The 26,500-nt window shown below is 43.7% G+C and overlaps 2 protein-coding genes across 21 annotated transcripts in view; one reads left to right on the plus strand and one right to left on the minus strand.

Annotated features, from left to right (window-relative positions):
* angptl3 (angiopoietin-like 3) overlaps window positions 1-96 on the minus strand; it is a 7,903-nt gene extending 7,807 nt beyond the window's left edge. The window contains exon 1 of one of the 2 annotated variants that reach the window (XM_045687827.1): window positions 1-96. This exon is cut by the window's left edge and continues 590 nt beyond it. The gene's annotated coding sequence lies outside the window, so the exon portion shown is untranslated. The other variant, XM_014123452.2, reaches the window with a different exon arrangement.
* Window positions 1-26,500, plus strand: part of dock7 (dedicator of cytokinesis 7) — a 110,532-nt gene that overhangs the window by 22,105 nt on the left and 61,927 nt on the right. For 15 of the 19 annotated variants that reach the window (XM_014123453.2, XM_045687815.1, XM_045687814.1 and 12 more), the window contains exons 15-28: window positions 6,541-6,658; window positions 6,755-6,825; window positions 8,205-8,343; window positions 8,480-8,668; window positions 13,081-13,312; window positions 13,620-13,784; window positions 13,968-14,137; window positions 18,150-18,242; window positions 22,031-22,120; window positions 22,878-22,973; window positions 23,434-23,574; window positions 23,775-23,888; window positions 24,120-24,287; window positions 24,730-24,869. In XM_014123453.2, coding sequence (XP_013978928.2) covers window positions 6,541-6,658; window positions 6,755-6,825; window positions 8,205-8,343; window positions 8,480-8,668; window positions 13,081-13,312; window positions 13,620-13,784; window positions 13,968-14,137; window positions 18,150-18,242; window positions 22,031-22,120; window positions 22,878-22,973; window positions 23,434-23,574; window positions 23,775-23,888; window positions 24,120-24,287; window positions 24,730-24,869 — 1,926 coding nt within the window. The remainder of the gene's footprint in view (window positions 1-6,540; window positions 6,659-6,754; window positions 6,826-8,204; window positions 8,344-8,479; window positions 8,669-13,080; window positions 13,313-13,619; window positions 13,785-13,967; window positions 14,138-18,149; window positions 18,243-22,030; window positions 22,121-22,877; window positions 22,974-23,433; window positions 23,575-23,774; window positions 23,889-24,119; window positions 24,288-24,729; window positions 24,870-26,500) is intronic. The other 4 variants (XM_045687820.1, XM_045687824.1, XM_045687825.1 and 1 more) reach the window with 1 other exon arrangement.

The raw sequence follows: 26,500 nt of genomic DNA on the forward strand, positions 1-26,500 counted from the left end.
TCTTCCTCTGTCCTACTCTGTCTGGACTTCTCACTCAGTCTCTCCCTCTACCTCTCTCTCACTCACTCCCCCTCTCTGTCTTTCTGCTAGAAAGATTTGAGAGCAGCAGACAGGTCTGTGTTATATACCCCCGTCCCGCAAGGGGAGGGGAGATTAGTTGCTCATTAAGCCCTGTTATGCTTGAGCTACTGTGCCCCCTGAAATCCCCTTGGGAGCCCCCTCAGTCCCCCGCCCTCCAAGAACAAACAAATCATGTAGTGAGCGAACAGCAAATACACCCCTTCAGCACAACAGCACCCCCCCCTCTCCTCTTTATACCCACCCTACTCCCATCTGCACTACTCTGCTTTAGCTGACCAGCAGAAAGCCAACAATGGAAGGCCATCAGAGTTTTGATGGATCATTCGTCCCAATCAATCTCAGATCTCACCTCATAGCAGCCACACCTCACCGAGATTGATAATACAGCATCCAGTTGATGTCTCTGGATTTGATTTAACATCCTGCTGAATCAGCCCGGCATTACTCTCCCTGGGGCCTCTTGCCGGGTCTAGATGAGGTGTACTGGATGTACTGGCGGATTGATGTCATCACTAGGTTTTGCTGTAGTTTGCATTAGGGGGGTGGGGTGGGTGATGTGCTAAATTTGAACATGTATGAACTTATCATCTTGGTTATTGTTTGATCATTCTATTCTGATTTAATGTAGTCTAGTCTTTCCAATCTTTGTCTGAACATCTAGTGACTTCTACTGAAAAGATAAACAGGAGGAAACGTGCTGACTTGCCTGCACCTTTTTCAAGCACTCTTTGGCATAGTGTGTCCGCTCGTAAAATCTATTTTGATGGGAACTCTTAGTCAGTGTTTTGTTCTTGGCTGTTCGTTCCAAAACCACTTTACCATTACTGTTCATACTGTACATCCACTAATGATTATTACGAAGGTGGGCCTAAATTCCTGTGGCCTTCTGTTGCCGTATTGAACTCCATTCTAGTTCTGTAATCTGACAGGGCTGCGATCAGCGTTTCTCTTTGTGTGCATCCTTTGTTCTTCCTACTTAGCCAAGATTATCTTAATGCTCCCAATAATCTGACTACTTTGAGCTTTTGGTCGCACTGTCTCGACAACATGTTTCAATGTGGTTCAGTGACTCTACATCATATGTGGGCTACTTTACTGCTATTGGGTGGTGGATGGAGAGAGTGGGGGGCCTCTAACAACTGACCTTTTAGCTTGATTATCCAACTGATGAGAAAGCTATGCTTCATAATGGGGTTTACACATTTTGAAAACCCCCAAAATGTTTAAATGAAACGCCAGTAGATGACGAGGAAACAGTGTTGGACAGCAACTTCCCTACAACGGCGTTACTTGCTGACACATTGTGGAGAGGTAGCTAGCTTCTCCTTTGTCAGAGCAAAGTTGTCCGAGTGAAATGTTATCATGTATGTTTACTGTAGTGCATGACTAAACTCACCATGCTGTTACAGACACAGGTAACTCTGGTTCATAGCACTGTAGATACACTGGCTATTTACTCATGTGTAAAGAGTGCAGAGACCTCTGGCTGCAATATGTTATTAGTAAGAGTGAGTTTCTGAGCAAACACATTTCCTATCTGATTCTGAGCTGTGCTTGTTTATCTTAAAGCTGGCTACATGATTCCTTACTCCCTATACAGTGCCTTCAGAAAGTATTTACACTCCTTGACTTTGTCCACATTTTGTTGTTACAAAGTGCGGTTTAAATTGATTTAATTGTCGTGTTTGTCAACGATCTACGCTAAATACATTTGTATATAAAAAAAGAAAAATTAAACGGTAATATATCTTGATTAGATAAGTATTCAACCCCCTGAGTCAATATATGTTAGTATTACCATTGACAGAGATTACAGCTTTGTAAGTCTGGATAAGTCTCTAAGAGCTTTCCACACCCATTTTATTATTTTCAATATTCTTCAAGCTCTGTCAAATTGGTTGTTGATCATTGCTAGGCAACCATTTTCAGGTCTTTGTCATAGATTTTCAAGCAGATTTAAATCAAAACTGTAACTCGGCCACTCAGGAACATTCACTGTCTTCCTGGTAAGCAACTCCAGTGTAGATTTGGCCTTGTGATTTAGTTTATTGTCCTGCTGAAAGGTGAATTAATCTCCCAGTGTCTGGTGGACAGAAGTATTGCTCTAGGAGTTTGCCTGTGCTTAGCTTCATTAAGTTTATTATTTTTCTTCCTTAAACTCCGTCCTTGTAATATGGAGTATTACAAGCATACCGAGGGAGATTGACAGTTCTTTTGTGTTTCTTCCATTTGCGAATAATCGCACCAACTGTTGTCACCTTCTCACCAAGCTGCTTGGCGATGGTCTTGTAGCCCATTCCAGCCTTGTGTAGGTCTACACTCTTGTCCCTGACATCCTTGGAGAGCTCTTTGGTCTTGGCCATGGTGGAGAGTTTGGAATCTGATTGATTGCTTCTGTGGACAGGTGTCTTTTATACAGGTAACAAGCTGAGATTAGGAGCACTCCTAATCACAGCTCGTTACCTGTATAAAAGACACCTGGGAGCCAGAAATCTTTCTGATTTGAGAGGGTGTCAAATACTTATTTCCCTCATTAAAATGCAAATCAATTTATAAAATTTTTGACATGCGTTTTTCTGGATTTTTTGTTGTTGTTATTCTGTCTCTCACTGTTCAAATAAACCTACCATTAAAATTATAGACTGATCATTTCTTTGTCAGTGGGCAAACGTAAAAAATCAGCAGGGGATCAAATACTTTTTTCCCCTCACTGTACTTTGACCTCTGTCTGACCTTTTAGAATGAACCCAGGGGTCTTTTAACCTATCTTCACTGAAATGTCCATGGTTCATGCCATGGGTCAGCAAACGGCAGGATTGGCCACTTTGGGTGCAGGCTCTTGTTCCAGCCAAGCACTAATACACCTAATTCATCCAATTCTAGGATCCAGTTGATTAGTTGATTTGATCCCTCATGCCATGATTCATAACTACTACTGTAGCTAATAGTAACCTATTCTGTTGAGCTGCTGTGTTTTAGGGCTGGAGTTCCCTGACATCACTCTCTCCCTGCGTGCCATGCTTTGTGCCCTCCCAACAGGCTGTGTTTCACCTGCCTGGTGTCTAGGACTTGGCTTTAATCTCTGTCTGTAGACACAGTAAACAATGAACTGCTCCCTTTGTGTACCCGTAGGGGGATGAGGATGGTGGGGTTGTGTACCCACTGGGAAGGGGAGGTGGCTGGGGTTAAAGGGGGCTGTGTGGGGGTGGGAGGCCCAGGGGTTTTGAAACAGTGCTTAGGCATGGCTTGGTTTGGTAACATACACAGCTACTCTGAGTCAAGTCATTTATTAACCTGAGATGAATCTGTTGAGGCTGAAGGACCAAGAGGAGAGAATTGACCGTGTTGCTAAAAAGGAAGCCAGGTCCATAGGTGTGTATGAATGGCTTCTGCCTGGAGGTTATTGCAATTACATAATTCTAAAATCAGCATGGATGCCTAAATAAAGAACAAGCAAGTTGGAAAAATGTACCCCTTTTTACCTAAATGTCATTGAGACGTGACCAGCTAGTAAGAAAGACATTGACAGACGTGACCAGCTAGTAAGAAAGCCATTGAGACACGTGACCAGCTAGTAAGAAAGCTATTGAGACACGTGACCAGCTATTAAGAAAGCCATTGAGACACGTGACCAGCTATTAAGAAAGCCATTGAGACACGTGACCAGCTATTAAGAAAGCCATTGAGACACGTGACCAGCTATTAAGAAAGCCATTGAGACACGTGACCAGCTATTAAGAAAGCCATTGAGACACGTGACCAGCTATTAAGAAAGCCATTGAGACACGTGACCAGCTATTAAGAAAGCCATTGAGACACGTGACCAGCGATTAAGAAAGCCATTGAGACACGTGACTAGCGAGTAAGACAGCCATTGAGACTAGAAGTCGACCGACTATGATTTTTCAACGCCGATACCGATTATTGGAGGACCAAAAAAAGCCTCTACCGATTAATCGGCCGGTTTAAAAAAAAAAATATTTTACAATTTTTTTTTAAATTGTATTTTATTTTAATTTCTTTGTAATAATGACAGTTACAACAATACTGAATGAACACTTATTTTAACTTAATATAATACATCAATAAAATCAATTTAGCCTCAAATAAATAATGAAACATGTTCAATTTGGTTTAAATAATGCAAAAACAAAGTGTTGGAGAAGAAAGTAAAAGTGCAATATGTGCCATGTAAGAAAGCTAACGTTTAAGTGCTTTGCTCAGAACATGGGAACATATGAAAGCTGGTGGTTCCTTTTAACATGAGTCTTCAATATTCCCAGGTAAGAAGTTTTAGGTTGTAGTTATAATAGGAATTATAGGACTATTTCTCTCTATACGATTTGTATTTCATATACCTTTGACTATTGGATGTTCTTATAGGCACTTTAGTATTGCCAGTGTAACAGTATAGCTTCCATCCCTCTCCTCGCTTCTACCTGGGCTCGAACCAGGAGCACATCGACAACAGCCACCCTCGAAGCAGCGTTACCCATGCAGAGCAAGGGGAACAACCACTCCCAAGTCTCAGAGCGAGTGACGTTTGAAACGCTATTAGCGTGCACCCGCTAACTAGCTAGCCATTTCACATCGGTTACACCAGCCTAATCTCGGGAGTTGACAGGCTTGAAGTCATAAACAGCGCAATGCTTGAAGCATTGCGAAGAGCTTCTGGCAAAACGCACGAAAGTGCTGTTTGAATGAATGCTTACGAGCCTGCTGGTGCCTACCACCGCTCAGTCAGGCTGCTCTATCAAATCATAGACTTAATTATAATAAACACAGAAATACGAGCCTTAGGTCATTAATATGGTCGAATCCGGAAACTCATCTCGAAAACAAAACGTTTTTTCCTTGCAGTGAAATACGGAACCGTTCCATCTTTTATCTAACGGGTGGCATCCCTAAGTCTAAATATTCGTGTTACATTGCACAACCTTCAATGTTATGTCATAATTACGTAAAATTCTGGCAAATTAGTTCGCAAAGAACCAGGCAATGAACGCAAGAGCAGTGACACAATTTCATGTTAGCAGGCAATAGTAACTAAATATGCAGGTTTAAAAATATATACTTGTGTATTGATTTTAAAGAAAGGCATTGAGGTTTATGGTTAGGTACATTGGTGCAACGACAGTGCTTTTTTCACAAATGCGCTTGTTAAATCATCACCCGTTTGTCGAAGTAGGCTGTGATTCGATGAGAAATTAACAGGCACCGCATCGATTATAGGCAACGCAGGACACATTAGATAAACTAGTAATATCATCAACCATGTGTAGTTAACTAGTGATTATGTTAAGATTGATAGTTTTTTATAAGATAAGTTTAATGCTAGCTAGCAACTTACCTTGGCTTCTTGCTGCCCTTGCGTAACAGGTAGTCAGCCTGCCATGCAGGCTCCTCGTGGAGTGCAATGTAAGGCAGGTGGTTAGAGCGTTGGACAAGTAACCAGAAGGTTGCAAAAACGAATCCCTGTATCCCCCCTGAACAAGGCTGTTAACCGCCGTTCCTAGGCCGTCATTGAAAATAAGAATGTGTTCTTAATCTGACTTGCCTAGTTAAATAAAGGTGTTTACATTTTTTTTTTTTATCGGCAAATCGGTGGCCAAAAACACCGATTACCGATTTGTTATGAAAACTTTAAATCGGCCCTAATTAATCGGCCATTCCGATTAATCGGTCGACCTCTAATTGAGACACGTGACCAGCTAGTAAGAAAGCCATTGAGACACGTGACCAGCGAGTAAGAAAGGGAACAGCGAAGGGAGAATGAGTGGATTAGGGATTCTCATGGTTTGACTGTCGTCACAGCTGTGGTCCTTGGTGACCCTCCCACGCGGAGGGATCTACGTCACTGTGGTCAGGCCGCTGCGCTGCGGCTCTCTCTGACTTCCTGTGGCTGTCACCCTGGAAACCCTTCACCGTGTGTGTCCAGCTTGTTGACTGAAGCCCAGCTGATGTTGGACCTATGTGCTACCTCAATATTGTCCAAGAGAGACTAGAGACACTTTTCTTTGATGGAAAATATCTATGCAAATTACATCTTTCATCGGTAGTTTAGTCTTGTCCCCCCCCCCCGCACCCTGAGGTGGGTCATCCCAGAGAATTTAGGTCAACTACGGTTTGTGTGTATCCAGAGTGATTGACAGAACGAGCCTCCCTTCTCTGCCAATCAGTGCCCACAGATGCCTACAGTGATAGCCTTGCTCACTCCAAACACTGACCTATTGATGACTGTACAAATCAGATACTACTGTACAAGTGTTTTGTATTATGGTCCGCTGTGATATGTACAGTACATTATATGAGGTATGTATGTAACATCCTGAGGTGAATGGTGAGGGGACAAGGTTGGGAAATTCACTCAATGACCTGTCAAAGTTGCTGCTATGTCGGTTGAGCTCATGTTTTTCTGTTTAGTTTGAAAATGTGTGTGTGTGTGTGTGTTCGTTCCAGGAACCTACTGTATGTGAACCCACACAGCCTGAACTTCGCCAACCGTCAAGGCTCCGCCCGGAACATCACAGTGAAAGTACAGTTTATGAACGGGGAGGACCCCAACAACGCTATGCCTGTAAGCAGTGATGTATTGTACACATGTAGGTACTCTCTCTCTCTTCTCTCTCTCTTCTCTCTCTGTGTGAGTGCTAACACACTCTCTCTCCCCCAGGTGATTTTTGGGAAGTCCAGCTGTGGAGACTACACCAGAGAGGCATACACTGCTGTGGTGTATCATACCAGGTGAGGCTCTTAGACTTTAATTGTGTATGAAGTCTGCTTAGGGCCTTTCCTACAAGCAGATGAACTGGTATTGAGTGAGCTGATGTCTTAGCTGGTCTATCGCACGCCGTTCATGTCTGCTATGTTCTGAGGCCTTGTTAAGCATCAGTCGAAAAAAAAAGTGATCACATATTTGGTAAGGTTCCACCTTTGCTCTTTGGATGTTTAGCTACAATCCCAGCGGCCAGCCAATAATGTTATCTTTCCCATTGGGGACAAGGTTACTGCTGCTCCAGTCCTGCTCCTTCGCTCCGAAGGAGGTTCATACCCTTCATCCACAAACAAACAAACTATTTTGTCTTCTCCGTGAGAAAATGCTCGCTGCTTCTTTCTTTGGACTATTAGGATGTTTATTCCTCTAAACTGTTCTCATTCCTGTGCGGCCCTAAATAACCATGTCATTTAGAGCCCGTTCTCATTCCTATGCGGCCCTAAATAACCATGTCATTTAGAGCCCGTTCTCATTCCTGTACGGCCCTAAATAACCATGTCATTTAGAGCCCGTTCTCATTCCTGTACGGCCCTAAATAACCATGTCATTTAGAGCCCGTTCTCATTCCTGTACGGCCCTAAATAACCATGTCATTTAGAGCCCGTTCTCATTCCTGTACGGCCCTAAATAACCATGTCATTTAGAGCCCGTTCTCATTCCTGTACGGCCCTAAATAACCATGTCATTTAGAGCCTGTTCTCATTCCTGTACGGCCCTAAATAACCATGTCATTTAGAGCCCGTTCTCATTCCTGTACGGCCCTAAATAACCATGTCATTTAGAGCCCGTTCTCATTCCTGTACGGCCCTAAATAACCATGTCATTTAGAGCCCGTTCTCATTCCTGTACGGCCCTAAATAACCATGGCATTTAGAGCCTGTTCTCATTCCTGTACGGCCCTAAATAACCATGTCATTTAGAGCCTGTTCTCATTCCTGTACGGCCCTAAATAACCATGTCATTTAGAGCCCGTTCTCATTCCTGTACGGCCCTAAATAACCATGTCATTTAGAGCCTGTTCTCATTCCTGTACGGCCCTAAATAACCATGTCATTTAGAGCCCGTTCGCATTCCTGTACGGCCCTAAATAACTGTCATTTAGGGCCTGTTCTCATTCCTGTACGGCCCTAAATAACCATGTCATTTAGAGCCCGTTCGCATTCCTGTACGGCCCTAAATAACTGTCATTTAGGGCCTGTTCTCATTCCTGTACGGCCCTAAATAACCATGTCATTTAGGGCCTGTTCTCATTCCTTTCTCAGATCTTCTCAATACTTTTGTAGATGTTTATTCCTAAAACCAACCATTCAACTCTGGCTCTGTTATGCCTGTTGTGTTTCCTATGCAGGTCCCCAGACTTCCACGATGAGGTGAAGATCAAGCTGCCGGCCTCTCTGACTGACCACCACCACGTCCTGTTCACCTTCTACCATGTCAGCTGCCAGCAGAAGCAGAACACTCCTCTGGAAACCCCTGTAGGATACACGGTAACTTCTGTGGACACGCGTGGAAATGCACACACACACACACATGCACACGCACTTCATACAAGCACACAGGTATAAACATTAACATGCCTTTATTGTTTTTCAGGCCTAATCATGTTTTTCTCTCCTTCCTCAGTGGATCCCCATGCTTCAGAATGGACGTCTGCGTACAGGAAGCTTCTGTCTGCCGGTGTCTCTAGAGAAACCTCCCCAGTCCTACTCTGTTCTCTCCCCTGACGTTCCTCTACCAGGGATGAAATGGGTGGATAACCACAGAGGGGTGTTCAATGTTGAAGTGACGTCCGTTTCCACCGTCCACACACAGGTATAGCCCATCACAACCGTACGTTTGACGGTATACCGAAACATTTGTACTTGTTCGATACTAGAATATGAAAACCCGGTGTGGTCCTAGAATTGTTGGTACTTTCGGGACTTCTGTCAAATGTCTCACGTCCTTTACTGATTTGAGAGGGATCAGGTCTATCAGCACAGCTGATGTCCCTGCTCAGTGACTGCTCCACGTACTCATGGCTAGCTCTAGTCTGTCCTGAGGAACCACTGGGAGTCTGGACTGAATCATGTTAACTCCCCTCTCATACTGACTCTAGTCTGTCCTGAGGAACCACTGAACCCACTGGGAGTCTGGACTGAATCATGTTAACTCCCCTCTCATACTGACTCTAGTCTGTCCTGAGGAACCACTGGGAGTCTGGACTGTATCATGTTATCTCCTCTCTCATACTGACTCTCTGTCCTGAGGAACCACTGGGAGTCTGGACTGTATCATGTTAGTTAACACACTTGAATAATGCAACACGGCATGTAGATATGTTGGAACAGTTCATTACTGTAAGCAAAATAAAGTATACAGCTGAAGCTAACATCACTTTCCTTCCCTAGTACCTTGTTTTTGATGATATACCAACCATAATGCAAAATATTACTGATTTCAAAGTTAATTGTCATCAAATACTTTACATTCACTTCATCTTCCCCCACCTCATGTCTCTCCCAGTCAAGACCTTATTTGCTCAAGCCTCGAGCTGCCTGTGTGTGAGAATGACGTCATGGGGCTTAAAGAGACGGTGCACACTTTTAAAAAAGAAGAGATTGCTTCTTCTATGCAAATGTTATTGACCAGTGCAATTAAATGAGTCCCAAATGGAAGGGAAACATTGTTTTTCATCTGTAGCGCCATGAAATCAGCCAAAACAAGCTCATTGAATGAAAACAGTCCTATTGAATATGCACTCACCTGTATTTGGGGTGGCAGGTAGCCTAGTGGTTAGAGTGTTGGACTTATAACTGAAAGGTTGCAAGATCAAATCCCCAAGCTGACAAGGTAAAAATCAGTCGTTCTGCCCCTGAACAAGGCAGTTAAACCACTAGGCCGTCATTGAAAATAAGAATTTGTTCTTAACTGACTTGCCTAGTTAAATAAAGGTAAAATAAATAATTGTGAATAGACCTAGGCTACATCTTGATTTACCCTGTTTAACAATAGACTAGAGATTTACCATTCCATTCCAAATTATTACTATTATGCTGTTAGATTGGTAAAAAACAAAGTCTAATTGATTGTATAATTTGATTCATTAATGCATAGATTCAAAAATGTCAAATCCATATATTCTGAGACTTTGCCGTGGTGTCATTTTGGTATCGAGTATGGTGACGGCATCGAGTATGGTGACGGCATCGAGTATGGTGACACTAAGCCTGTTATCAGTATCAAAGTCCAAATTCTGGTATGATGACTACTAGGGCTGTTATGGTGACTGTATTAACACCACACCGGCAGCCATGACTGCAGTAAAAGTCTACGTGATGGTAATGTCCTCTTATGCACTCGGAACATGTGTTAGTAGTACCCAACTCGCTAACGATCATCAGTTCGCTAATGGCCTGGTACTCAGGGCTACGTTGTCCTAGGCTTAGGTTACGCTAGGCTTAGGTTACGCTAGGCTTAGGTTACGCTAGGCTTAGGTTACGCTAGGCTTAGGCTACGTTGTCTAACTACTCTGACTCCCTTGCAAATGCAATGGAAAATCACATCAGACTTTTCATTGAAACAGTATCCTGGTTTTAATACCGTTTACTCCCTTCCTTCTGATCAATTTGAAGAAAAGGTTGAAACTGAGTGGAAAACATGGTCGTTGTGGATGTTGTTTCAAAGCCAAACACAATGAAATGGACAGCTCTTTCTAAGCTGAGGATTAATTGAAATCACCCGTATGCATATTAGAGTCAATGCATAGGCTTATATACACTACATGGCCAAAAGTATGTGGACACCTGCTCATCGAACACCTCATTCCAAAATCATCGGCATTAATATGGAGTTGGTCCCCCCTTTGCTACTATAAGTCTCCACTCTTCTAGGAAGGCTTTCCACTAGATGTTGGAACATTGCTGCAGCAATTTGCTTCCGTTCAGCCACGAGCATTAGTCAGGTCGGGTACTGATGTAGGGCGATTAGTCCTGGCTGGCAGTCGGCATTCCAATTCATCCCAAAGGTGTTAGATGAGGTTGAGGTCAGGGCTCTGTGCAGGCCAGTCAAGTTCTTCCACACCGATCTCGACAAACCATTTCTGAATGGACCTCACTTTATGCACGGGGGCATTGTCATGCAGAAACAGGAAAGGGACTTCCCCAAACTATTGCCACAAAGTTGGAAGCACAGAATTGTCTGGAATGTCATTGTATACTGTAGAATTAAGATTTCCCTTCACTGGAACTAAGCGGCCTTGCCTGAACCATGAGTAACAGCCCCAGACCATTATTCCTCCTCCACCAAACTTTACAGTTGGCATTATGCATTCGGGCAGGTATCGTCTTCCTGGCATTTGCCAAACCCAGATTCGTCCGTCGGACTGCCAGATGGTGAAGCGTGATTCATCACTCCAGAGAATGCGTTTACTCTGCTCCAGAGTCCAATGGTGGCGAGCTTTACACCACTCCAGCTGACGCTTGACATTGCGCATGGTGATTTTAGGATTGTGTGCAGCTGCTCGGCCTTGGAAACCCATTTCATGAAGCTCCCGACGAACAGTTCTTGAGCTGACGTTGCTTCCAGAGGCAGTTTGGATCTTGCAACCAAGGACAGATTTTTACGCTCTACGCGCTTCAGCACTCGGTGGTCCTGTTCTGTGAGCTTGTGTGGCCTACCACTTCGTGACTGAGCCATTGTTGCTCCTAGACATTTCCACATCACAACAACAGCACTTACAGTTGACCGGGGCAGCTCTAGCAGGGCAGAAATTTGACAAACTGACTTGTTGGAAAGGTGATATCCTGTGACGGTGCTACGCTGAAAGTCACTGAGCTCTTCAGTACGGGCGATTCTACTGCCAGTGTTTGTCTATGGGGATTGATTCACTGTATGCTCAAATGTATACACCTGTCAACAACGGGTGTGGCTGAAAAAGCCGAATCCAGTAATTTGAACAATTCAGAATTGGCATACAATTATAGTGAATTTGTACTTGATTTTGAATAGCCTAGTAAAAGGAGTTATATGAATTAAAGAATCATAATTAATGTGAAGACACATTGCCTTTTAAGCTACAGAAGATCTCACCGCCATGGATTTCTTTCTCCTCCCCTCCGTCATTCCATTCTCCAGCGTGCAGAGAGTGGCTAGTTTCATGAAGTATGTTTTGTTGTGAAAACATGTTCCTGTCGCTGTTTCATTTGGTTTCCCAAATGAAGCACTGGGTAGCTGCAGGAACAGGGTTGGAGAGCCTATGGCAGAATATCATCTGTCACTGCAGCGAAATTACCAGAGCAGCCTAGCAACATGAGTGAAAAATGTCCCGGGGGAATGTGGGCTGCATTCGCTCTTCCGGTGCATATGGATGATGTATTTTGTCTTGCCCCTGTTCTTGCCCATTTGATAGTGGGCCATTCTAAATATAATGCTAACCTCTCACCATTACAATAACAGGGGAGGTTAGTATTTTCTTTTCTCACTCATCATTGTTCACGATTCATTCATGATTCTTTGTAATCCTGGTAGCATCCACAATGTAAAAGTGTTTAGAAACACATTCTGTTCTTAATTACAGTAAAAGTGACTCCAAAATGACACAATGCATTATTTACCATTTCATTTCTACTGGGCACAAAGTAGCAGCAAATGTATCCAACAAATGTGTAGAGTCACAAGCTAGATGTAGTCATAGCATACAATGAAAATACCCTCTAATTAAATCTGACAATCTGCACTTTAACCTTTTGTAGTCATTGTTTCATTTTAAAACCAAGTCCAAAGAATTACTGATTGCGCTGTATCTGTGTTAGATATCAGACCATCAGAGACAGACAGAATACCTCAGTGTGGAAGGAGTGGGAAGAGTAATGTGTCCCTCAGTTCATTAGTGGTTGAACTTCACTCGTGTTATTTAGTAGAGCCCACTCCATCTCTCTGTTCTGTTGGCTGTCCGGGTGGGGAGAGGAGAGGAGTGGGCTGAAGAAGGTGAGTGTTTTCCCAGCAGCTTAGCCTGGTGCTAATGTGATCATAAATCACTGGGTCTATGTGGATGAGACTGAGCTGGGCTCAACTCTACTGTAGTCTCTACACATGGGCTGGAACCACAGAGCACACAGTTACAGCACTTTCATTGTGTAGTGGGGGCTCACATTTATTTCCCTTCTATTGAAGCTTGATTTTCTGTGTCCTTTCATTCCTCTCTTCCTTTTCATCCCTCTCTCTCTCCTACCTCCTTCCATCAGGACCAGTACCTGGATAAGTTCTTTGCGTTGGTGCATGCCCTGGACGAGCACATGTTCCCTGTGCGGATCGGAGACGTGCGCATCATGGAGAATAACCTGGAGGCGGAGCTGAAGTCCAGCATCGCAGCACTAAACTCCTCCCAGCTGGAGCCCATCGTCCGATTCCTCCACCTCCTATTGGACAAGCTGGTGGTGCTGGTGGTGCGGCCGCCCGTCATCGCAGGACAGATAGGTTTACTATCCCCCTTAACCTAAGCCTAGCGTAACCTAAGCCTAGCGTAACCTAAGCCTAGCGTAACCTAAGCCTAGCTGTACAACTTAGGCCTTGTGTGAACTATAATATAACCCTCCATTTAATTAAAAGAAATAACATGGAAAGGAATATAACCCCCTCAACTGTTTGTAACCCTACCACTACGTACTCTAAACTACTAAACAGCAAGGGATTGCTGCCAATGCCTGTACTGTCTCTTACTACGATGTACTGTACCGTCTAGTCCTAAGTATGTGTATTCCTGTCTGTCTTTGTGTATCTATAGTGAATCTGGGCCAGGCCTCGTTCGAGGTGATGGCCTCCATAGTGAATCGGCTCCACAAGTACCTAGACACCAGTCAGGACATGCACGGCAGAAACAGTCTGCTCTCCTCTTATATATACTACGTCTTCAGACTGCCCAACATGGACCCCAACTTCCCCTCACCAGGTACACTGTCTGTTCTTGCTTACGTTCTATCTGTTTTACTTCTGTTAAATTCATTACATCCAGTTCATAAAGACCATTGGCTACGTCAGGTGACTTTAGAAAAATAGCGTTTATCAGGAGCAGCAAGTGTCCTCACCCTCCTCCCTGACTTCCATTTTTGTTCCATGTGTGTTTTTGTCTCAGGTCCTGGAGGGCTGGGTGGTTCAGTCCACTATGCCACCATGGCCAGGTCAGCCCAGCGACCAGCTAGCCTAAACCTCAACCGCTCCCGTAGCCTTAGCAACAGTAACCCGGACATCTCCGGAACACCTACGTCCCCTGACGACGAGGTCCGCTCCATCATCGGCAGTAAGGTAAGAGACACCCCACAGACCAGACCTGGCATACATTGTTTTGTTTGTCAGTACTTTTGGGGTACAGTCAGTCCTTTATGCATCTGTGGTTTACACCTCTACTTTCAATGAGAGACTAATCTAATCTGAATGATACTATATGAAGAGCGATATCCAGGGGTAGCAGGGCTCCAGACCATTTAGTCGCATTTTGCAACCCTTTGTCTTGGCTGTGGAGTAAAATGTTTAATTGATTGCACTGGCGCAAGCTGCACATTCTACCTGGTCACCTCAATTCACATGTTTTGTGCTGATAAAACCATGATTTGATCTAACAGGAAAGTGCATTATCCTCATGATTCCTGTAATGAAACTGTCTGCACTGCCGCTGAGCCCGTTTTGCTTGGGCCGGCTGCTATAGACCAAATGAGCGAGTCCCTCACACTCTCTCTACCCTTCGTGCGCCCCGAAAAATGCGTTCTGATTGTGTAACATTTCCAAATGCAATTGTATAAAAAAACACAACTTTAGAAGCAACTACTGTTCAAGAGAGGAGGTTCTCAGCTTTCTGTAGGTATAATTTTGTTTTCTCAGCTCTCAATATTGAGCTCAAAGCACAATGTTTTGCAATCGAGATATCTGATATGGCTTTGAAATACTGTGTTCGCAAAATACGCATCGGCCATCGCAAGTGCGCTATTATACCTAGGCTTACTACCGATGCAACGTTTGTAATTTTTTTTAGGACTTTACATTTACTGTTCGATTAATTAATGGTTACTAGCGGTATGTGTTATATTTAGAGTTAGCGATTTAGCTAATGTTTTGAGTTTCCACTTTCTCAGATGGTGAAATAGCACAAATTAAAGTAAACCTGTATGTAATATTAGTGCACATAAAGATGAAGGTAAATTCATGGAGCCCTATTTTGACTGTAAAATATAACAAAAATTGCCTAATTCTCAACCCAAAAATCATGACACTCACTGGATTAGGTTGCATATCAAAAAATCTTGAATCATGCATTCCTGCATGGACATGTTGGATGAAAATGTATTTATTGAATATCATCTCAGTAGTCTGACTACATAAAACACTATGAAAGACATTCTTAGATGATTACTCCAATTTTTTTCTATTGCGTGATGCTGCGGAAATTTATTTTTGGGTGCTAGTGTGGGCTAGTGTCAACAACATGGGCTAGTGTCAACAACTGAAGAAGTGAATAGCAGCAGTAACACCAGGGGAAAACGTTAGTCTGGAGCCCTATGTAGTCAAGTGTATTGCAGATCAACTTTAGAAATGAGTTAATAACATGGACTTCTTTCTCTAATACAGACATGTAATCCTACAATGATTCGGTACCCCGATCAAATGACTTGTTGATTCGGTACCCCGATCAAATGACTTGTTGATTCGGTACCCCGATCAAATGACTTGTTGATTCGGTACCCCAAAAGTACTTGACAGATGAGTGAGTGATGGACACTCCTGTCTTGCTGAATGTTCTGGTCTAACGTGATGCTTGGGATGGATGCTGGCCCATAGAAATAAAATTACCACCCATAATGGCACATAGACTTGAATGGGGATACATGCTCTAGTCATTACTTTAATTATATTTCTATGGTTTCCCTTGTCTGAATGATGATATTAACTAAACTGGCCCTCTCTTTTCTTTGAACCGAGGGAGGGGTGCAGATTGTCATGATGGGATATGCTATCTAATAGAGGTCGACCGATTATGATTTTTCAACGCCGATACCGATTATTGGAGGACCAAAAAGCCGATACCGATTAATCGGCATATATATATATATATATATATATTGGGGGTTGTAATAATGACAATTGCAACAATACTGAATGAACACTTATTTTAACTTAATATAACACATCAATAAAGTCAATTTAGCCTCAAATAAATAATGAAACATGTTCAATTTGGTTTAAATAATGCAAAAACAAAGTGTTGGAGAAGAAAGTAAAAGTGCAATATGTGCCATGTAAAAAAGCTAACATTTAAGTTCCTTGCTCAGAACATGAAAACATATGAAAGCTGGTGGTTCCTTTTAACATGAGTCTTCAATATTCCCAGGTAAGAAGTTTTAGGTTGTAGTTATTATAGGAATTATAGGACTATTTCTCTCTATACGATTTGTATTTCATATACCTTTGACTATTGGATGTTCTTATAGGCACTTTAGTATTGCCAGTGTAACAGTATAGCTTCCATCCCTCTCCTCGCTTCTACCTGGGCTCGAACCAGGAGCACATCGACAACAGCCACCCTCGAAGCACCGTTACCCATGCAGAGCAAGGGGAACAACTACTCCCAAGTCTCAGAGCGAGTGACGTTTGAAACGCTATTAGCGTGCACCCCGCTAACTAGCTAGCCATTTCACATGGGTTACACCAGCCTAATCTCGGGAGTTGATAAGCTTGAAGTCATAAACAGCGCAATGCTTGAAGCACAGGGAAGAGCTGCTGGCAAAACGCACAAAAGTGCTGTTTGAATGAATGCTTACGAGCGTGCTGGTGCCTACCACCGCTCAGTCAGACTGCTCTATCAAATCATAGACTTAATTATAACATAATAACACACAGAAATACGAGCCTTAGGTCATTAATATGGTTGAATCCGGAAACTATCATCTCGAAAACAAAACGTTTATTCTTTCAGTGAAATACGGAACCGTTCCATATTTTATCTAATGGGTGGCATCCCTAAGTCTAAATATTCCTGTTACGTTGCACAACCTTCAATGTTATGTCATAATTACGTAAAATTCTGGCAAATTAGTTTGCAACGAGCCAGGCTGCCCAAACTGTTGCATATACCCTGACTCTGCGTGCAATCAACGCAATAGAAGTGACACAATTTCATCTTGTTAATATTGCCTGCTAACCTGGATTTCTTTTAGCTAAATATGCAGGTTTATAAATATATTTTTTTTTAAAGAAAGGCATTGATGTTTATGGTTAGGTACAGTTGTGCAACGATTGTGCTTTTTTCGCAAATGCGCTTTTGTTAAATCATCCCCCGTTTGGCGAGGTCGGCTGTCTTTGTTAGGAAGAAATAGTCTTCACAGTTCGCAACGAGCCAGGCGGACAAACTGCTGCATATACCCTGACTCTGTTGCAAGAGAAGTGACACAATTTTCCTAGTTAAAAGAAATTCATGTTAGCATGCAATATTAACTAAATATGCAGGTTTAAAAATATATACTTATGTATTGATTTTAAGAAAGACATTGATCTTTATGGTTAGGTACACGTTGGAGCAACGACAGTCCTTTTTCGCGAATGCGCACCACATCGATTATATGCAACGCAGGACACGCTAGATAAGCTAGTAATATCATCAACCATGTGTAGTTAACTAGTGATTATGATTGATTGTTTTTTATAAGATAAGTTTAATGCTAGCTAGCAACTTACCTTGGCTTCTTACTGCATTCGTGTAACAGGCAAGCTCCTCGTGGAGTGCAATGTAAAGCAGGTGGTTAGAGCGTTGGACTAGTTAACCGTAAGGTTGCAAGATTGAATCCCCGAGCTGACAAAGTAAAAATCTGTCATTCTGCCCCTGAACAAGGCAGTTAACCCACCGTTCCTAGGCCGTCATTGAAAATTAGAATGTGCTCTTAACTGACTTGCCTAGTTAAATAAAGGTATAAAAAATAAAATAAAAAAAACGGCAAATCGGTGTCCAAAAATACAGATTTACCGATTTTTATGAAAGCTTGAAATCGGCCTTAATTAATCGGCCAATTCCGATTAATCGGTCGACCTCTACTATCTAATCTGTTCATGCATTGCTGTTTTTGTGAATCAGGGAGTTGTAAATGAAATGATTAGGGATCTTTAACAAGCTAACTATATTATTCCTCATTGCGGCTTACGGTTCAACCCTCTTAACCTTTAAACCTCTATGCTGTTTTCTCCTCCCCTGTGCTGCTCCGTCCTCTCGCTCGTTGTTCCCTTGCTCCTGCCTGCCCTGTGCCCTTTGACCTGCGACCCCCTGACCTCTCAGGGTCTAGACCGCTCCAACTCCTGGGTGCACACCATGGGGTGTAAGAGCACCCCCTGGGGATCCAGCCCTGTCTCTGACACTGACACCATGCAGGTGCTTCAACAACAACAACAACAGAACCTTCCTCTACCCCCAAAGAAATAACTCACTGTCACCCTCACTCCCTACCCTCTTTATCCCCAACCTCCTCCTACCCTCTTTAAACCAAACCTCCACTACCCCTCACTCCTGCCCTTCTTAACCCCAACCTCCACCTACCCTTCTTGACCCCAACCCCCACCTACCCTCACACCCTACCCTCTTTAACCCCAACCTCCACTACCCCTCACTCCCTGCCCTTAACCCCAACCTCCACCTACCCTTCTTAACCACCCCTCGCAACCTACCCTTCTTAACCCCCAACCTCCACCACCCCTCATTACATACCCTTTTTAACCCCAACCTCCACCACCCCTCGCACCCTACCCTTCTTAACCCCCATCCTCCACCACCCCTCATTACCTACCCTTCTTAACCCCATCCTCCACCTACCCTCTTTAACCCCATCCTCCACCTACCCTCTTTAACCCCATCCTCCACCTACCCTCTTTAACCCCATCCTCCACCTACCCTCTTTAACCCCAACCTCCACCTACCCTCTTTAACCCCAACCTTCACTACCCCTCACTCCCTGCCCTTCTTAACCTCAACCTCCACCTACCCTTAACCCCAACCTCCACCTACCCTTAACCCCAACCTCCACCTACCCTTAACCCCAACCTCCACCACCCCTTGCACCCTACCCTTCTTAACCACCACCACCACTCACCTACACGCACCACCAGACTTAGGAAGTCACAATTGCCTCCATGAACCCTTAACCGCCATCTTTAGTTCTCTCACTTGTCACCTTTCTAGTTTTTAGCTCTCTGTCCAGTTGGTTGGAGAAGAAACATCTATGCCCACTCTGAAGTTTGTAGAGTTGTCAGTAACCGCTTGAAGTCATGTCAAACAAGTGCACAGGGCTCTCCCTCATTTCTCTCCACTTTGTAACACCCCCAGTGCAGGAGAGGTGTTGCAGTGAACCTCTAGCCAAGACTCACCTCTACACATGTGGATCAATTTAAAACTATTTTTCTTTTCTCATACTTGCCGTTTTTAATTGGCGGTTCAGAGGCTAGCACCACTAACTTAATTTCCCAGTTTTCATTTGCTGACTTCATCCTCTCATTTCCTGTCCTGTTTCCTCTTCTTAACCATGATCATTTAAACCCATGCATGACCTCCTGCTGCTATTAATCTCATTCACCACGTGGGTTCGCCATGATGTGGGATACTGCTGCATGTGGTGGTGTGTTGGGTGGGTTTGGGAGGTGTGTGTGTGTGTGTGGTTGTCTGTCTCATGTCGTCTTTTTGGTCTCGTCTCCTTCGCTCCTTCTGTGCTGTGTGCAATGACTGTAGGGTGTGTGCACCTTTCAATGTATACACACACACACACACACACACACCAAGCCCCTGCCACTTACAACAACAAAGATGAGAGATCACTTCCTCTCTGTCAAGCGGTTTCAACTCGCTATTCGGATTTGAGGTTTGGTCCAACCGAATCGGTCATATGGACATAGAGACATTAATTTACTGTAATAGAGAAGTTAACCCTTTTTATGTCTCAACTACTCAAATTGTGCGCAGAGCAGACACTACTGAAATGGGAGTATCAATAAAAATGGATTCTGGGATAATGTATGCTCAGTTTGTTGTTCCTCTAGCAGCATTTTAGCCAAAGACTGTTATAATAGCTGTCAAGTCTGTGTTTTATAAATGTGCAATAAGCATAAAACACAATTACATAAGGAATTGGCAAGTCGTTCTCATTCTGAGAAATAAGGTAGGCCACTTGATTTCAACATCTGAACAAAGTGGACAGCTAGCGTGCTTTTCAAACACTTCGAGACAGACAGGTTTGTTCATAACAATTCAACTTTTTTACCTGGTTAGTAAATAGATCCATGTTGGCTAAAGTTGAAATATAACGATTAGCTGGCTAGTCACTAGTCACTAAAGTTGAAATATAACGATTAGCTGGCTAGTCACTAGTCACTAAAGTTGAAATATAACGATTAGCTGGCTAGTCACTAGCACGTGGGCTTGTGCTTGAGAGATTGTTAATGAGAGATTTGTTTATGAGACCTGTGTTAATTTTCCATAATGTCTGCTATAAGTTATTAGTGGATGTGCACGGTTCTGGTTACATTTGTAACAAAAAGGTCATTTTCATAGACTTGAAACCCAGATCAGTGATTATTGCAAAAAAACAGGTTAAACTATTTAGATGAAATGATTACTGGGTCTTATGGTTCTGGAAGGCGTATATTTAGCCTTGGTATAATTTCAGAAGCCCTGAATTCAGTAGATTAATGCTGACTGTCTGAAAGGCATTGTATTTGACATTTAATTGTGCATCAAAGCTCATTTAGAGAAAACAATGACAAAATCTAGATATATTGTGAATTGGCCATAAATTAGAACAAATCTAGATGCTGTTTAGGCCATATCGCCCAGCCTTGAGTGTGTATGTGGGGGGTCTGCTTGGGGGTATGTGGGTGTATATGTGTTTGAGTGTGTATGTGGGGGGGTCTGCTTGGGGGTATGTGGGTGTATATGTGTTTGAGTGTGTATGTGGGGGGTCTGCTTGGGGGTATGTGGGTGTATATGTGTTTGAGTGTGTATGTGGGGGGTCTGCTTGGGGGTATGTGGGTGTATATGTGTTTGAGTGTGTATGTGGGGGGGTCTGCTTGGGGGTATGTGGGTGTATATGTGTTTGAGTGTGTATGTGGGGGGTCTGCTTGGGGGTATGTGGGTGTATATGTGTTTGAGTGTGTATGTGGGGGGTCTGCTTGGGGGTATGTGGGTGTATATGTGTTTGAGTGTGTATGTGGGGGGTCTGCTTGGGGGTATATGGGTGTATATGTGTTTGAGTGTGTATGTGGGGGGTCTGCTTGGGGGTATGTGGGTGTATATGTGTTTGAGTGTGTATGTGGGGGGGGTCTGCTTGGGGGTATGTGGGTGTATATGTGTTTGAGTGTGTATGTGGGGGGGGTCTGCTTGGGGGTATGTGGGTGTATATGTGTTTGAGTGTGTATGTGGGGGGTCTGCTTGGGGGTATGTGGGTGTATATGTGTTTGAGTGTGTATGTGGGGGGTCTGCTTGGGGGTATGTGGGTGTATATGTGTTTGAGTGTGTATGTGGGGGGGGTCTGCTTGGGGGTATGTGGGTGTATATGTGTTTGAGTGTGTATGTGGGGGGTCTGCTTGGGGGTATGTGGGTGTATATGTGTTTGAGTGTGTATGTGGGGGGTCTGCTTGGGGGTATGTGGGTGTATATGTGTTTGAGTGTGTATGTGGGGGGGTCTGCTTGGGGGTATGTGGGTGTATATGTGTTTGCCTGCTTGAGCACTTTGTCATCTTCTTTTCCTGTCTTGGTGTTGTGACAATGGCTGTCCTCATTGGTTGTCATAGGCTATTTTGTGTCTTTAGTCATGGCCAAAGATTCAGTAAAATTCAGGAATTTAACTGAGGTAAGTTGTACGCAGAGGTATTTTTTCCACAGGTTGATACTGTCTACAAACTGCATATCTAGAGGCATAAGGGGAGTTTCTGTGTAAAACATATATCAGATTATGTGTGTAAGAAGAAAGATAAATATGAGGGAACTCAAGCATTCTGTAACTATAAGTGGAACTGTAGTTAAGGTTATATGATGAGGGCTGTTTTGTGTATTTGTGTGATTGTTGTTTGTGTTCATGTTTGTTAACTGTGTGTGTAATTCTGCTAGGTGCTACAGCTATAACCGTAGCCCCTCAATAACCTGTTGTTGTCACATCCCATCCATCCCACCCATAGGCCATGGAGCGCTGTGGCAACCGCATGTCTTCGCACACTGAGAGCACCAGTTTCTTGCAAACTTTAACAGGACGCTTACCCACCAAAAAGGTACCAGCCACTGTCTACATGGGGGGAAGAGCCATACGGAGCCCCCTCACCTTATTCGCCTGTTTATGCGTATGTCTGTGGATGTGTGCCTCTTGATTGGATTGTGTATTTGGTGGTTGTTGGATGTAGTGTAGATGTCCCGCCTCTTGGCTGTGATTTGAAGTGTGATGTGGACAGTATTGCACAGGAGGTGTGTGTGATGTACCAGGCACTAACTGTAGCACTGTTATCCTTGTTCAGGTAAATGGCACTCACTTGATGTTTCTATTTGAATGAAGCCTCCATGTTGAGTGTTACCACCAGACACAGACACACAAAGTGGATTGTTGAGTTAAATATGGCATATGTAGAATAAGATCAGGGGTTCTCTAACCGTCTTACGCTCACAAGCTGTCTGCAAGAGTTCATTTAAACACTCTATTGACTATATATAACTGTAGTCATTCTATAGTACTAATATTATAGATATCATCATAGTTAATTAAAGGTTAAATAAATAAAGGGATAAGGTTTAGGAACCCCTGTATTGAGAATGATTGTGTATATATAGTACAGTGTTTATATAATGTTAGATTGTGATGCAGTAGAATGTCTCTCGGGGCTCTGTTGTAAGAAGGACCACCTGCCTGGGTCAAGGTGTTCTTGGTTCAGCTTGGCACTTGGTTCCATTGCAGTGACCAACTAAATCCAGGCCAGGTTGAACCAGGTCTGATGTGCTGTACTATGCGTGTCTGACTGTCTGGTCCGTGTGTCTCAGTTGTTCCACGAGGAGCTGGCTCTACAGTGGGTGGTGAGCAGTGGCAGCGTCAGGGAGGGAGCTCTTCAACAGGCCTGGTTCTTCTTCGAGCTCATGGTAAGACAACACTACACACAGTGCCGAGCCGTACTGCTGTGGCCTGGTTACATGTCCATCATAGTTGCTGGAGCCGTGTTGGAAAGGACAATGTGATAAGTACATATCCAGGTAAAGACCGTATGGTTCAGGTTGGCAGGATAGTGTGACATGGGTTCACTGTCGTGCTTTTCATCCTGGCCCCATAACTACGATTCCCACTACATGGCCAAGCTGCAAAGTAAAACATTTGGCTTTATCGGAAACATTTATGAAAACAAAAAATTATTGTTTTTCATTTAAATTTAGGGTAAGGCATAAAGTTAGCAGTGTGATTGGGGTTCGGTTTAAAATCAGATTTTAAGAAGAGATTGTAGGACTGGGCAGGGCTTCCAACTTTGCAACTTGGGCAGATAGTGAGGACCCATGACTATCACTACGTGTTGGGCCCTGTCTCACCTTGATGACCTCACACCTCCAGGTGAAGAGCATCATCCATCACCTGTACTTCACTGACCGGCTGGAGTCGCCCAGGAAGAATCGTTTCCCCGAGCGCTTCATGGATGACATCACAGCCCTGGTCAGCACCATTGCTGGGGACATTGTCTCACGCTTTCAGAAGGTACATTGTCACGGGGACACACAGGGACAATAAAGATGTGGCCTACATCAACACAGCATGTTTTAATTCCATTAACCACACAGATACTTCCAATACAGTGAATGGTCTGAATGAACCTTATTGGGTTCTAAGTATACCAGAGTGGGTAGTGCTCTCTAGACTCAAACCTGACCTCTGACCCTGTGTTTCTGTTCAATCAGGACCTGGAGCTGGTGGAGCGTCTTAACACCAGCCTGGCCTTCTTCCTGAATGACCTGCTGTCTGTCATGGACCGAGGCTTCGTCTTCTCCCTCATAAAGACCTACTGGAAACAGGTACTGGGAGAGAGAACAAACTGATTTAGCACCCCAACATAACAGCACCTCAATGACAACGTCCCTGCAGAATCTACTTCCATTTCAAAGGCTTGGGTTGAAACCACTACAACAGTACTCTGTCCTGCTCATTACTATTGGGTATCACTTGGGAGTAAAGGGCCTCAACAGTGCTTTTCCATCGAATCCTGTTTTGGGCAGTTTTCTAGACATCATTCCATGTGTCCCCAGGTGTCCACTAAGCTGTACATGCTGCAGAACCCCACTCTGGAGTCTCTGAGACTGGACTTACTGAGGATCGTCTGCAGCCACGAGCACTATGTCACCCTTAACCTGCCCTGCAGCCTGCTCACGCCCCCCGCCTCGCCTTCTCCCAGCGTGTCCTCCGCAACCTCGCAGGTCCGATATGGACAGTACATACACGCTAGACACACACAGACTCACCGGATACACACACACACTGGACACACACATCCACATCCTATCTGGATGAGTACGAGGTGTGTGGAAAATGTCTCAATCATCCCCTGCTCATCTTTCTCTCTCTACCTCTTTCCATCTCTCCCTACCTCTTTCCATCTCTCCCTACCTCTTTCCATCTCTCCCTACCTCTTTCCATCTCTCCCTACCTCTTTCCATCTCTCTCTACCTCTTTCCATCTCTCTCTACCTCTTTCCATCTCTCTCTAGCTCTCTCTCTCTACCTCTTTCCATCTCTCTCTACCTCTTTCCATCTCTCCCTACCTCTTTCCATCTCTCCCTACCTCTTTCCATCTCTCTCTACCTCTTTCCATCTCTCCCTACCTCTTTCCATCTCTCCCTACCTCTTTCCATCTCTACAGAGCTCAGGCTTCTCCACCCATGCACAGGACCAGAAGATAGCCAACATGTTTGAGCTGTCTGTCCCCTTCAGAGAGCAGCACTACCTGGCTGGACTAGTGCTGTCTGAGCTGGCTGTCATCCTGGACCCAGAGGCCGAAGGGTCAGTACACTGTGTTAATGTGTTTGTGACAGAGAGATTGTCATTTGCCCCGCATGTCTGTTTTTGTCTCTCTACCCTCTCAATGCTAAGGGGTCTGTACACTGTGTTTGTGTGAGACGGGTTAGGTCATTTGACCCCTCTTTCTTTTTCAACCCTCTCAAGACTGATGGTCAGTACATTTAAGGGTGTTTTCACATGTAGTCCTCTTTAAAATAACCAATCTCAGTCCAATCTCAGTGAATTGGGTTAAAAAAAAAAACTCTGAGAACTCCGTTGTCGTTGTCTTCACACTGCTCTGCCTTGGAATAAGGACTCAACTCTTTTGCCAGTTAATTTCACCTATTTTGTGGTCCGAGTCCTCTTCACATTGCTATGTTTAGAAAGAAACCCAGATCTTTTTCCAACATTCACTCAATGCACTGTGGGGTTTTATAAAGTGCAGGACAAGCCGTTTCATCAGAATGTGTTATCGGACAGCTAGATATACTGTATGCCTACCTACATTTTGGAAGCTACAATTATTGTGTCACCTTTTAACTAAATGCAATCAGAAGATACTATTAACATGTAAATATTATTGGAAACAGAATAAATAGCAGAAGAATAACTGCAGAATAAATAATTCTGTAATTGAAAATTGAACATCCAATGTAGGCTACTGCCCCTTTAAGAGCTAGAATAGATGTTCTACCCTATGTTGTGATTCTCACCAAACATGTTATCTTCTCACGCTTTTCAAACCCCTATAGATCACATAATGCAAACAAATCATCTCAACTAAATACTCAACACATTTAGGATTTTCTGTGCATCCTTGACAATCGCTAATCAATATCCAAAAACAGCACGTTTTATCAGTGAACCTGCGCATCATCATTTTCTCTTGTGTGGCACCAATGTAAGAGGTTATGACAGGGGAAACGGTGTTGCAGTAGTCTAGTGTGTGGTGCGGGAATAATGACAAGCGAACCTGGGGAGCTTTGTGTTCACATTGCCCTACAAAAGGTTACCGGGCCACAGAATTCAAACAAACTGAACTCAGACCCCCCTCTCGAGATGGTCTCAGTTCGTTTCACTTCAGGGGCTCTTTTGAGGGGTCTGAGTTCCTTTGGAGTGTTCACACTAGGGCTGTTACAGTAATTGTATTACCACCACACCGGCAGTCACGAGGCATGGAGGCAGTCAAATTTAATTAGGCTTCTCTAAGCCTACCAAACTGCCTGGTACTCAGCACTATATTGTCCCTCTAACTCTGACATCAATGCAAATGTAATCAAAAATCTAATCAAAGACTTCATGAGAGCCCATGAGCTCATGTTGCGCAATATTTCTATAGGCTATGCAATTGCGTGAGAAAACCGAGTGATGGCCTCTATTAAAAAGAGGAGCCCATCAGCTTTCTATAGGCTAGGCCTACTATATTTATTACTCAACTTTTTTTCCCAACAAATATAACTATGGTCATTATAGCCAAACAGTTCTATTTTTGTTTCATCAGACCAGAGGACATTTCTCCAAAAAGTACGATCTTTGCCCCCATGTGCAGTTGCAAACCGTAGTCTGGCTTTTTTATGGCGGTTTTGGAGCAGTGGCTTCTTCCTTGCTGAGCAGCCTTTCAGGTTATGTCGATA

Source organism: Salmo salar, chromosome ssa10, assembly GCF_905237065.1.
Source record: "Salmo salar chromosome ssa10, Ssal_v3.1, whole genome shotgun sequence".
Classification (NCBI taxonomy): domain Eukaryota; kingdom Metazoa; phylum Chordata; class Actinopteri; order Salmoniformes; family Salmonidae; genus Salmo; species Salmo salar.